The sequence below is a fragment of the Desmodus rotundus genome, chromosome 13 (genome assembly GCF_022682495.2).
Source record: "Desmodus rotundus isolate HL8 chromosome 13, HLdesRot8A.1, whole genome shotgun sequence".
Lineage (NCBI taxonomy): Eukaryota > Metazoa > Chordata > Mammalia > Chiroptera > Phyllostomidae > Desmodus > Desmodus rotundus.
This window is the reverse complement of record NC_071399.1, coordinates 17,498,505-17,511,778: the sequence shown is the minus strand read 5'-3', so window position 1 is coordinate 17,511,778 and position 13,274 is coordinate 17,498,505. Positions and strand designations below refer to the sequence as shown.

Sequence of the window (13,274 nt, the reverse complement as noted above, 5' to 3'; positions counted from 1 at the left end):
ACACACACACAAACCCACCAACTTTATACTCCTCACCCATTCAAAAGGTACACATTAAACCTATCTATTGGACTTGGAGTTCACCCAAACCTGCCACATTTACAGAAATCTCAGTGCGCTGTCCTTTCCTGGTCCCGGCTCTCCGCAGACACTAGCCCCTGGCCACTCAGGACTCCAAGCGAAAGCAAGGTGTTAAAACCCTGTTGGACTCAACCCTTCTTTCAAAGAAAAAGCACCACAAAGGCAGCCCATAATCAGCAGTTTCTAACCAAAGCCAAGTTCAATACTGCACTCACGAGAAAACAACGGGCCTTTTCCACTCTGCTTGGTGAACGAAACCAAGGGATTAAAAAGTTTCAGGCGGCCCAATCAAATACCACACTTGAGCTTTCATCAACGGCAAAGCCTAGAAAACAGGAAACTGCAGAAGCTGCTGCCTGTGGAATTCAATCGGCGAAACTCCCTTCTCTTGAGGTTCGCTTAGATAATTCCGCACCCCCGAAACTGAACTTGCAAGACCGCATCTGCTCCGCAGCCGTCGAACCCCAGGAGTGCGCCCGCTGCGCTCCGCTCGCCACCTCCCCCCTTGGCCCGGCCAAAGCACGCCCCAGGGGCGCGGGACTTACCGCACCGCTTGCACAGCACCCTGCTGACCTCCTTCTTGAGGTTCCGGCCAGTCTCTAGAGGAGGGAAAGATGCTCGGAAGGCGGCCGGCGCAAGGCTGCTGCTGTTGGCGTCGGGCTCCATGAAGAAGATGTACCTGCTGTCTTCCTTGAGCCTCCCGCAGGAGGGGAAAGCGGGGTGGTCCCAGGCGCCCAGGCGCACGGTGAGCAGCGAGTCCTTCTTCAAGCCCCCGGCTTTCACCGCCCACACCTGGTGCACCTTCACCAGATAGGGTGCCTCTTCCCTCGGGTGGCCGACGCTGGGCGCCGGGGCGGTGGGCCAGGAGGGCACGGTCCCGTTGGCAGTGGGCAGCGGATCCTGGGCGCTCGGCCCCAGCGCTGCCCGGCCAGCGGCTGGCAGCTGACGCTCGCCCTCCCACGCCCCTGCCTCGCCCGCCGCCGCCGCCGCCTGCCTGTCGAGTGCCCCCTGCTGCCGCCGCGGCGGGTGCACCTTTCCCTCGATCACCACCGCGGCGCGCTGAGCCAGCTCCTGCACCGAGCCCACGCTGGGCGGGGACGAGTAGCACACCGAGGCCCCCGCGGGAACCGCGTCGTTGCCGGCGGCCGCCCCCGGCGCCAAGGCCGCCATCCACAGCAGCAGCAGCAGCAGCGGCGGCGGCGGCAGCAGTGGCGGCGAAGAGCGGGTGGCGTGGCCGGGCCGCGGGGCCCGAGGGCTGGCACCCCCGGAGCGGTGCGGGGCGCGTCGCCATCTCATGGTGCGAGGTGCGTGCGGACTCCGGACTGTGTCGATTCGGACTCTGCCTCGCTCTCCGGCGCTGCCTGGCCTCCCTTTTCCTCTCCCCCCTCCCGCTCTCCCGCCCTTACCCTCCTCCTTTTATTTATTTATTGGGGGGTGGGGGGGCGGTGTAGGAGAGTTGTTTATGGGAGCTGGAGGAGGAGGAGGAGGGAGGGAGGAGGTGGGTGGAACCACAGAAAGGCGAAGAGGTATAAGGGTAAAAAATTAAAGCAAAAGAAAAAAAAAAAAAAAGCCGCTGCCACCTCCTGGGTTGCTGGGAGTGACAGGTCCTGCCGGCGCCGCCGCCGCGCCCGAACCCTGCTGTCGGGGCTGCTGTCACTGGAGGAGGACGTGGAGGTGGCGGAGCTGCTCGGCGGGCAACAGTCCTTTGTGTGAAGTGCTGCGGCGGCGGCTGCTGGGGCTGCGAGCGAGCGGCTGGGCGAGCGCGCCGGGGAGAGCGCCCTGGAGGCGGAGTTGCGTGCCTGGAAATCGCTGGGCGGCCGCGGCGGCAGCGCCCTGCGCCTCGCCAGCCTGTTTACCTGTGCTGCGAACTCGCCCCGCGCTCGCCGTCCCCATGCCGCGGCCGGAGTCGGTCCCCCGCGGTCGTCCCTGCCCTGCGCGTCGCCTCCCTCTCTGCTGCCCTGATTGCTGCAGTGGGAGGCCAGGCGGCAACCAGGCTGCAGTCCGAGTGGGCTGCGCAGATTTACTGGGGAGTGAGAGGTGACGCTTCAGTAATCGGGGACCTGTTAGCCCAAACGCGGGGCGGGGGGCGGGGGAGGCAGGCTGGTGAGGACGGGGGGACACGGGAGATGCGGGTCGTCGCTTCAGAAAAGTTTTGGGTGAACTGGTTATTTGAGAGTCAAAGGGAGCAACATGTTCACAAGGAACTAGCAGCAATTAAACAACTTGTCGTGCTCGCTCTCCTTCAGGCGCACGCACGCACAGTGGGCACTTCAGGTATGACACCGCTTTCACTCCATTCTCCTGTGACACTTCAGTCGTGATTGCCCTTGCCTTCCCTTTGATTGAATTCCTGGCTCACCGTGACTTTGTGACGTGTGGCGCTGCTAACAGGAGCGCCGTTGCTCAGTAAGGCCGTTGTGTGAAGTTTATGGCACTTTGTCAACTCGTCATTTAAGAAAGAAATGAAATGAAATGGCTACTGGAGCAAAAGATCCCAGACATGAGGAGCTGTAGGTTAAATTCAGATGCTCCATCTGAATACCAGCCCCCCACACTAACTCCACCCAGCTCCATCCGTCCCCTCTTCCACCACCTGTCCCGCAGAATCTAAGGAGCTACTTTTAAAACAAGACTCCATCATCTCCCAGGGATGTTCTTTTCAAGCAAGTACCACTCAACAGAAAAAGAACACATTTTTAGCTTTTAAAGGAAAATATTTCCCTTAGGCTCTTCTTTTATGGTGAAAAATATATTCAACGACCGAATAAAACTGGGTTGAAGTTATTCAACGGCCAATAGATCCACATTGTGAGAATTTAAGATTTTAAAAGCACTTTAGAGTGTTCCATAATGTTCTTTCTTTTTTTAGTCTTCAAATGTTTTTTTGGAAGGCCATGCATTGCCTTCATTCATTGTATTTCAAATCACTATACATTTAATTTTGTGAAAACATGGCCTGGATTTTCTAGTACAAAATATATATATACCTAAAAACTGTTTCAGGAATGTAGAGAATTACCCAACTTAAATAGCAAAAATGTACACCATAATTACTGCTGCACTGCAGTCATTTCTCAACTTCCCCTGTTTCTTAAATAACTATCCTGTCTGGTAGCCCACAGAATAAAGAGCAATTGTGAAAAACAGACATTCACATATGCTTCTGAAGTCTTACTGAGAATATCCTGTCGGCACTGGATAACCAATCATAGGGCAGCTGCAGGATATGCCTGGTGCTTCATACCATTGTGCCTGTTTGGAGCCTACTGCTTCCATACTTCCGTACTGCTGAGTGCTGGCATACCCATTCTGGGAGGTCTGTATGCCAGCAGATGCAAAATTCCTTCCAAAGCTCCCATTGGCATAATGCGTAGCACTGTTCACACCGCTCTGGGGTATTGCCCCCGGATCTCTCTTAAGCACACTAGAGTAGCTTCTATCATAATTTTCCCTGTTTCTAAAGGTATGAAATCCACCTCTTTTTCCCACAGAGTATCTGTTTCAATGGCCATCCTTCATGCCTTCTCTACCCTTGGAATGACCTGAACCTCAGTCTTCAACCAACTGAAGCAACTTGGGATTAATTGCTTAATTAGCTTCATAAAGCACAGAGATAAGGCCACTCACTTGCTTCGTGTTATTAGGTGTAGAGAAAGTGTATGCTGTGCCTGTTTTCCAATTCAATGAATATAATCCTCTGAGGAGTTACGGTAGTCATAATGGATGAAAAATTTCCCACTTTCCACATTCGTAGGGTGTTATCATGTGGCAAAATAGGAATGTATGGGGTTTTGCACACCGCAACAGCCAGACCAAAAACAAAAACTTAGACACTGGTATTCCCAATAAGGTACAGGCTGCAAAAGAAAATACAGTTAAAATGGTTCTCCTTCCCCTGTAGGAATACCATTGAGGTTGGGGGGTGAGGAAGACACAGAAGACATCCTCTGTGTCTTATTAGCCACCAAATGATAGAGCCTGTCAAAGATGTGGTTCCCTAACACATTCCCAAATCAGCAAGTCCTCTTGCAGGTCGTCAACTGACATCTGAATGCTGCTGTGCAGTAGGGCCACTTAAAGGCTCACAGCAGCCTCTCCATGTGCTCGTCCTGAGGACCTTTAAACAAAATGTGCATGGTCCTTTGCATTGCACACTCATCAGAAGTTCAGAATTCTGCCCACACTGCTTGTCTTGCCAAGATCTTAACCTTACAACTGCAGCTGCAAGAGAAACATACCTGTCCCCCCAGAGTTGTTCTCATACACTGTGTCTCATCTAGGCAATCGCTTCCAAGAAGCCAGGATTCGCTTGAGAGCACCTCTCTCTCTGGCAGGTCTCAACATAATGAGTACCGTGTCGGTGAGGGAGGAACTTTGAAAGCATTGCTCTCTTTTCCCACCGAGTGTGGGAAGTTGCTCCTGCAGTAGAGCTCAAGTGCCAGAACTCCCCGACTTGTAAAAGGCTTAGTACCTTTTAAAGGTGTCTTCTCTATTTCAGACTTGAACAAAAACTTCATTGGATGTTGAAGTTTGGAAATATTTCTTTGGCACTTTGGCAAACTCCAGGAAATGCAAAGACTCGGAGACCACAGTACATAGCCTGAAACAACGCTGCACCATGGTAGTCCTGCAAAGCGCAGGACCAGAGAAATACCACGGCAGCGAATTGTAAGCATAACATCCACATTTTCCCCCAAAGAGCACCGTTTACGCTGCAGAGGTGTGATTTCTGCCTTTTGAAGATCGCTGGCGCACTTTCAGACTTCCACCTCTCTCACTGACTGGAAGCAGCCAGCCAGTCACTAGTCCTCCGTCCCTCTCAAGTCCTGCAATTGTTGTGATGGGGCCTTGCCACCAATACTTCACTTTTATATGAAACACAAACAAACAAACTAGCCCTCTGGAGGCCACATCTGTAGCAATCGGAATCGGAGCTCCTCCGTGTCTGCACTTGTTCAGAACCCAGTCACGTTCCCACTCACTCTTGTCACCGTGGATACCCATGGCAGGCCACTGATTTCTCATTTTTCTAGTAAGTTCATCACATCTTCTTTCCTTCTCACTCATGATCTTGTTCAGCAGGCGACTAAGTTTTTCATCCTTTTCTGCGTGGTGACACAGATCCGGTCTGAAGAACATGGTGGTTCGCACTCAGTGCCAGGGCACCAGTGCTCACGTGCACACAGTCTCTCGGGAAATCTTCAGCAAGCTGTGTCACTTCTTTCAGCCCAGTTGCACTCCACATCAGGGTTGGCCTCTCAGGTCTTACCTCAACCACCGTCTTCCTTATTTGGGGTTCAAAGCCCATATCAAGCATGCTATCTGCTTCATCACAGACAAAGTAGGTGGGGGTTTTCAGATTTGTTTTCCCACACTCTAAAACGTCCATCAGTCTTCCAGGTGTTGCAGTACAGGTTTCCACACCTCTCTCCAGACCACGTATTTTTGGGCCCTTGGGAGCACCACCATCGATGCACGCAGACTTCAATGGGCATGCTCTTCAGTATTCAGCATCCACTCGCTGCACCTGTTGGGACATTTCCTGAGTTGAGCACTAAGCAAATAGGCCCATTACCTCTAGCAATGGCTAATGATTGATGTGGGCAATGGCAGGCAGTAAATAAGACCATGTTTCCCCAGATCCAGGCTGTGCTACCCCAACCATATCCAACCTACTTAGAGCAACTGGCCATCCCTGAGCTGGAATAGCAGTGAGTTCAGTAAAGTTCCCTCTTGCAGTCGTGTCCATGACATTTTGCAGGGCAGTTTGCTTCATAAAAATTCAGGACAGGCTTTGGGCAGTTGTGACCTCTAACTTTAATTCCCTCGCTTCTTCTGTATGTTTCCACCTCTAGCTCTGTGTGCCTAGCCAAATCAGGGAGTTCTTGATAAAAATTCTCCCCAGGGCTTACAAAACTACTTTCCTGATAGAGGCTCTGCCTTACTTCCTCCAAACCGAGGTGCACCAAACCCTCCACCCCAGCAGGGCTCTCCATCACTCCAATAGCCCAATGTGGCATCAGTGGTTGTGGGTGGTGGGGAGTGAAGTGGAGAGAATTGGGTGTGACCAGTTGCTGGAGGTGGCTTTGGCAACAGCAAAATCTTGCCAAGGTGGCAGCAGAGGACAGACAACAATGACAGGGATGTGAGCTGCTCGCCTAGAGACTGGTGGAAATGGATAAGGTCATAATATTCTTTATTCTGGGATTCTACAAGTTGTCTCTAGCAGTTTCTTGAAAGTATATGGCATAAGCTTTAGATATTTTTTACATAAAAAATAAGAGCAGATTATAAGCCACAAAGATTTTTTTCTTGGCACGATATAGGTGGCTAGAAAACAACATCCCACTCTGTCAAGTCCAGCTTGGAGGGGTGGGATTTGGATGCTCACTGCATGTTTCAATGCGTGGGGATTCCTATTTCTTATGCCCTGATGGAGTGCTTTCAAAAGGAGATAACCACAGAGCCGTGCAATAGTGCACGTCTGGCCCCCAGTTATGTTTTCTTGAACGCTCTTGCTCCTGGTGATTTATTGAAAGAAATTGGTCAAACATGCAATCCTACTGGTGTCTTCACTTTTCTTTGACCTCACCTCACACAGTTCCCACTCTTGACTTCTTGGAGTTGTGACTCTAGCCTGGAGCACTTTCTCCCTTTCTCTTTACCTTTCAGACTTTATACCAGTTATCTATTGCTGTATGCCAAACCACTCCAAAATGTGTTGGCCTAAAACAATATCCATTCAGGATTCTGTGGGTTGGCAGTTTTCACCGGGCTCAGCTAGTAGGGTTCTTCTATTCTCAGCTGGGCTCACTGATGGCTTTGCTGGGGGCTGACTAGTCTCAGGTGGCCTCAGCTGAGACAGCTCATCTCTTAAAGATTGTGGTCTCTTTGCCTTTAGCAGGCTTAGCCTGGCCTTATTCATGGCAGCTGGACATCCTCCAAGAGAGTGGCCAGAAACATGCAAGGCATCTTTAGGCCTAAGCTCAGAACTGGCACCTCATCGCTGCCACCATTACAAGGCCAGCCAAATTCCAGAAGTGGAGGAGTAGACTCTTAAAGTGAGAGGCCGAAAACATGCATTGCCAAGGGGCAGACACAGGAAGGGGAAAACTTGAGGCCATCTCTGAAAATAATCCGCCACAGAGAGTAAGCACCCTGTGAGGTCCACCTACCCCCTGAAGCCTCCTTTCTTAAATACTGGACCCTCAGAGTGACCACGCCCCCGGGGCACACCCCCTGCCTTTGCAGACTGTGTCATGCCCCCTCACTTTACACTGTGCTGGTGTATTGAGCCCACGTGTTTCCGTTTTACGCCAATCCCTCCAACTAGATTGTAAGCTTGTAAAAAGCAGGGACCGTATTTTCAGTATTGCCTTGCTTTAACCATTTGGGGCACATATTGGGGCCCAGTGAATCTCAGCTGATGACTCACGGACTGATGTGTAGCCCGCTCACCACAGGTTACCTCAATATTGCCCGGCACTGTGGCAGAGAGATGGAATTCCAGGCAATAACAACAACAATAAAATGTTAAAGCACTGGCTTAAAGAATCACTAAATGCATACATACCCCCTGTCGGTACTTTACAAAGCATTTTATTTATGACTAAACATAAGCTGATGCTTATATTTTTTAATGTATTATTTTAATGCCCTTACCTTACTCCCGCATCTTTTCCTACTCCTCTCTCAGCTGAATGGTAAGGGGTAATTCTTGTAGATATTTTCTGTGCGAAGGTAAGCCTTGTCAGAACAGCTCAGTAGTAAGAACTATTTGCACATCCACTTCATTTCAGTTCTTGGAGTCGCATTTTCGAGAGCCCATCTGCAGTGGCTGGATGTTACCTTCTTTGGCCCTTTTAAATGAAGGAGGAATAGCATTTCTAATACAATTAACATATGTCTGCGAGATGGTTTAAATTATTGTTGTGAGATTAAATGCTCTTCAAAAGAGAGGCAATCTGTCTACATCATTGTTCTAAAAAGACAACAATAAAAAGGCTCATTACTGTGAACACCGTAAAACCAGGGTCCTTAAATTGTGATGTGCACGGGGAACACTTATGCACCAAAAGCTCAGGTTTCCGGCCCCACCCCAGAGTTTCGGATGCAGAGGTCCGGGGTGGGACTCAAGGATCTGAATTCTAACAAGTTTCCCGGTGACACTGGTGCTGCTGCTGGCAGAGAGACCACCCCTCAGGAACCACTGGCAAAACCTTCAGATTTATAAACTTCAACCTACGTAACAGCACTGTAAGCATACAAACGTAATTGGGCACTTTATCCAAAAACGCCATGTCCCCTTCCTCATGAATTTTCCCCATTCCAATTTTGTTTAAAAGAAAAAAAGAAAATAGAAGGAGACTTATTTAGCAGACTTGTTCTGACTAGTCTGACTAGTTAAGGAGACGCAGGTGACCACCTACCGACAGTAAAGGCGAGTGCTCCACTGAGAACTTAACTTGTCTCTGTGGCCACTTGGAACCCAAAGTAAGACTAGAGATCAGAGCAGTTGCCATGTTACCTGGGAACATTTCATCTGTTCACTCAAGGAAAGAACAGATAAAATTATGCAGGTAGAAATGAACTACCATACTTACCAGTTTAGAAAATCTGAAGAGGAAGTCTTCAGTGCAGCGGCAACCTGAACAGGCTTTCCCACCCCCAGACTTCGTACCTGATGAAATGCTTCTAAGCGGCGGTCACTGAAGGGACAACAGGAAATCCACAGGTGCACTGATACCTACTTTATCACCATTGATCAACAGGACGCAGAGTGCACACCTCCAGCAGTAAATCATGCAGCTGCTATGCCCTTGGTCCTGGAGTCTGGAATCTACCGTCTCGCTAAAAGAAGCCTGGCTGGCTTGGCAGCCTATCTTGGAGCAGACGCAGGACCCAGCACAATTTAGACAGAGTAATTGACAATAAGCTGGGCCGGAGAGAACAGCAACAAAAGAACTGGTGAATTATTGACCCATAGAAGCCACCCATCAGAGGCAATGTAGCAAAATGTCTCCCTTTAAGAGTAGCTAGAAAGATAAGGAGGCTTCATTAAATACTGGACATAAGATGAGCCTTTAAAAACTGGGCCAAGCCCTGTGAGTCACAGACACTGGAGGCCCTGGTCACTTCCATCCACCCATGCGTCCATTTATCCATCCTCCCACCCACCCGCCCATCCACACATCCATCCATCCATTTCTTTAATTACATAATATAAAGGGCTGTACTATGTGCACAGCACAAGGTGGGAATACAGGGATGAAAGGCTCCTGCCCTGAAGGAACTCAGAACCTAAGTGCCACTAATATGCACACTCTGGGGTGACAAGAAATCCTGGAGATTTCACATATTTCAGCCCAGCTGAGAAGGAAAAAGGAGAATGAAACCAAGATTTTCTGATTTTTTAATCTTTTTGATTACTTGTTGTGTGTGATTCAAGACATCTTTGAACTTTGCAGCAAGTATGGAAGATCAATAAGCCTCATTTAGGTTCACTTTCTCAACTCGCCAAGCAACAGCCCTTACCGGCCAACCAAGAGATGAATATTCACTGAGCATTTGCATTGAGCAATATGTAAAGTTTAAGGACATAATTGACCTGGTGTCAGATTCCAATTCTGCTGTTTATCAGCCCTGGAGCCCTAGAAACATGTATGAATTTTCTGAGTCTATTTTCTTATTTATTAAAGAAGCAGAGTCTCCACTTTATTTCGCAGGACACTTGCAAAGATTAGAATAGATTAGGATAGATGAAAATCTTTTAAACTCTGTTGTTATGTAAAATACAAAGTGGATAAATGATATTTTGTCCTCAAGACTCTTCCAACCCAGTAATGAAGATAGCACATTTTGGAAATCACCTTAAAGTTGGTCATATGTCTATTTAAATGTCTTTATTGTCAGAAGCTCATTATTTTCTGTGGATGCTTTATTCCATTATTTGACATATCTGACCACTTTAAAGTGCTCTTAAATAACAGGCTGTAAGATACTTATTTAAGACCTGGTCATAAAATTCCAACAGTGATTCTCTGATGTGCACCGATGCTATATCCTTGTTTGTTTAGACGGAGTCAGCCATGATTGCTGGTACTGCATGGGGCTGGCAAGCCTGTCTCTCCCATCATCTCCCCCATCTGTTCACATGAGTTAATAATTTTTTGGAAGGGGGATTATTGATGTTTCTGTTGTTGTTGTTGGGGGTGGGGCGTGCCCATGTGTGTGTGTTTTCTAAAGGAGAAAGGAGAGAATTGAGGGAGAAATAGAAGAGGGAGGTGGATGGAAGACAGGATGGTGTGGGATGTGCTTCCTGGGCTAGCTCAGAACAAGGGCTTGTCCTTCTAGGGACAAAACCACAAGTCAAAGCTGAAGTGGCCATGTGATGAAGAACGTGATAAAACTTAAAGGCATATACCATGTGTGTTGCTTTAAAATGCAGGCAAAATGTTTTAAAAATCAATGTGAAGGACAAGAGTGTTTTCCCCTTCTGGGAAGAAGGACCCCTGCAGATGTGTCCTGCAGAAATGAAAGGGGGACGAGACAGCAGTGGGAATGTCACTGCACTTGTCAGAGAAGGTGGCAAGCTGTGTTCTCACGGCAGTGCCTGTTAAGAAGGAAGACAGAATAGAAGACTAGTAGACTTGGTTCCCACATGTGTGGGGCAGTCCCCTCGGTGGGAAGTCCCAGCCACCACCACAGCACACTTTGGAAGAGGTGGTGGAGGAAGGTGGATATCAAGCTAAGACCCTGTAGTTATACCACGTAAGCTAATGAGCTAGAAACGCAGGTATCAATGTTACCACAACTTCCTTGGTATCCTCCTTGGGGGTAAGAGATGATAAATATTCACATTATTACTAACATTATTATTAACTAATAACATAACAGTACTGTGAGGTAGAAAAGGAATCGTTATTATCATCATTTTGCAGATTATTGAAGCCAGTTGTTGAGATCAAATATTTTTTTATTTTATCACTTTTCCTTGAGCACAAGTTTCTCTCTTATGCCTTATTAGTAGTGAGACACTACCAACAGATGACATGTAAACCATCCAAGAGAAATATGCTACTTAAAGACCCTAAATACATTATACATAAATCCTCTCAAAAATTGACTTGAAAATTATTGTACACTCATGTTTAGGAGTAATGCATACAATTTTATTTATATATCTAGGAACACTTTTTGGAGCTTATTATTGTTATTTACATGTATGCCAAATTTTAAGAAAAAAGGAGATTTAATGCTTAAGTTTTCTCAGTGGTAAAAGCAAACAGCATTTTTGCTTTTATTCCAACTATTCCCAAAAGATCCGATGGCTATTTTTAAAATATCCAAGGGATTTTCCTTAGGGATGAATACAACCCTGAAAGAAACTCCTGAAAAACTTGTATGAAGTTAAATAGTCATATTTGTGATAGATTTTTTTCTAAACCTTACAGTAACCTATACCCTAAATGAGTCCCAGAAAGAAGAAAAAGTCCTGGCTGGTGTGGCTCAGTGGATTGAGCACCAGCCTGCCAACCAAAGGTCACTGGTTCAATTCCCAGTCGGGATACACACCTGGGTGGCAGGCCAGGTCTCCAACAAGGGACACGTGAGAGGCAACTGCACATTGATGTTTCTCTCCCTCTCTTTCTCCATCCCTTCCCCCCTCTAAAGTAAATACATTAAATCTTTTAAAAAAGAACTTTATTGGAAAAAAAAGAAAAAAGCAACTGACGAATTGTGAGACTCAAAGATAGGATCCTGACACTTCATTTTTGACAATTTGACAATTTTTGTTATTTCACTGTGGAAGCTCTCATCATCGCCCTTCCCTTGAAGGATTGGGATACAGATGGCACCTTCAATCACACACACAGAAACTAATAGATGTTTAAAACTCAGGTGGAATTGCAGCCCACCTTATTTTGTGCATCTCTTTCCAGGAGCAGAGAATACTTCCAATTTTGTCAGTTTTGTTATCTTTTGGTTTTACAGACTGTTCTGCTTTAGAACACTTCACACATGTGGACAGAATGACATATGCACTCCTAAACATAAACATAACTGCATGGAAACTACCACTACTTTCTATCAACTTCTTTATGCAGTTTTAGTAAAAGTCTCCATATGGTAGAGAGTTTGTTACTAGGATAAGGGGGCTCTGAAGGGTAGGAGTCTGAAAAACAAAGGCATGTAATAAAAAAAAAATCAAAGCAAGAAAAATCATTAACTCCTGCCTTACTGGCAGGTTTTGCATCAGTTTTTTACTACATCTACTCATGAAAGAATGATATAAATAAATATTTTATTATCTACTCCCTAACCTGGGGTTCCATATTAGAACATCATAAACTTTCCCCATTAGGTTATGTTTTGAATCGTAAAGAAACACATCAAATGTTAGACCAGGAAAGAATCCTAGAGATTTAGTTCAAAGCTCTTAATTTTAGAGATGCTAAAAAGACTTAGAAATGCTGATTGCCTTTTCCAGGGTCATAAAGCTAATTGTTTTCTGAAGTAGGCTTAGAACTCAGGCCCCTGCTCTCCCAAACCTGCGCTTTGGCCTTGAGCCACAACAGTTTAACACAAAACCCTGTCATAAGCCTCCCTAAAATTCACTGGTAGTCTAGACTTGCCATTTAAAAACCACTTCTGGAAGTGATAGGATACATAATCGTAGCACCTTGGAAATGCTGAGTTCTCAGCACCTCACCTACAAGGCTAAATTCTCCATCGCAAAGCTTTCCTTTTACAAAGGTAAAGAGTGTCAGCCACTAAGCAGGCACTGAGCAGCCTCTCCTGCCTCTGTTACCAAACCTTAACACACTATAGTTTTCTACTGGTTGTCCCTGTTTATTAAGTATGTCCTTTTTCCACAGCTAAGCTCTTGCCTGGCATAAGAAATTGGCTCAAGTTGGGACATGGAAGAGTTAAAGGCTTTTGCACCATCTTTTTCTGGAATGTATCAGTGTAGGTTCCTAGAGTTGGTTTCCGGACTTCCCTGGGTGAAATCCAAAACTGGCCCTTACATGGAGGGCAAACAGACAGACGAAAGAGGCAGACCCTCCAGATTGGTGGGTGGCAGGTTTAATAAGCAAGGAACCTTACATAAAGACTATACGGGCCAAATGGAAAGGGATTAAGAAATACAGAATGGTAGTTACAAAATATCAACAATAACAAAATGTCAATAG

General features: G+C 46.9%; 1 protein-coding gene and 2 pseudogenes across 1 annotated transcript in view; all 3 read right to left on the bottom strand.

Moving 5' to 3' along the window:
• LOC128779882 (pro-neuregulin-2, membrane-bound isoform) overlaps nt 1–1,377 on the bottom strand; it is a 147,224-nt gene extending 145,847 nt beyond the window's left edge. The window contains exon 1 of the mRNA XM_053916739.1: nt 627–1,377. Coding sequence (XP_053772714.1) covers nt 627–1,377 — 751 coding nt within the window. The remainder of the gene's footprint in view (nt 1–626) is intronic.
• Nucleotides 1,378–3,252: 1,875 nt separating this feature from the next.
• Nucleotides 3,253–4,217, bottom strand: LOC139440509 (probable ATP-dependent RNA helicase DDX5 pseudogene; annotated as a pseudogene).
• A 571-nt stretch (nt 4,218–4,788) lies between these two features.
• On the bottom strand, nt 4,789–6,077 carry LOC128779881 (probable ATP-dependent RNA helicase DDX5; annotated as a pseudogene).
• Nucleotides 6,078–13,274: the final 7,197 nt, after the last annotated feature.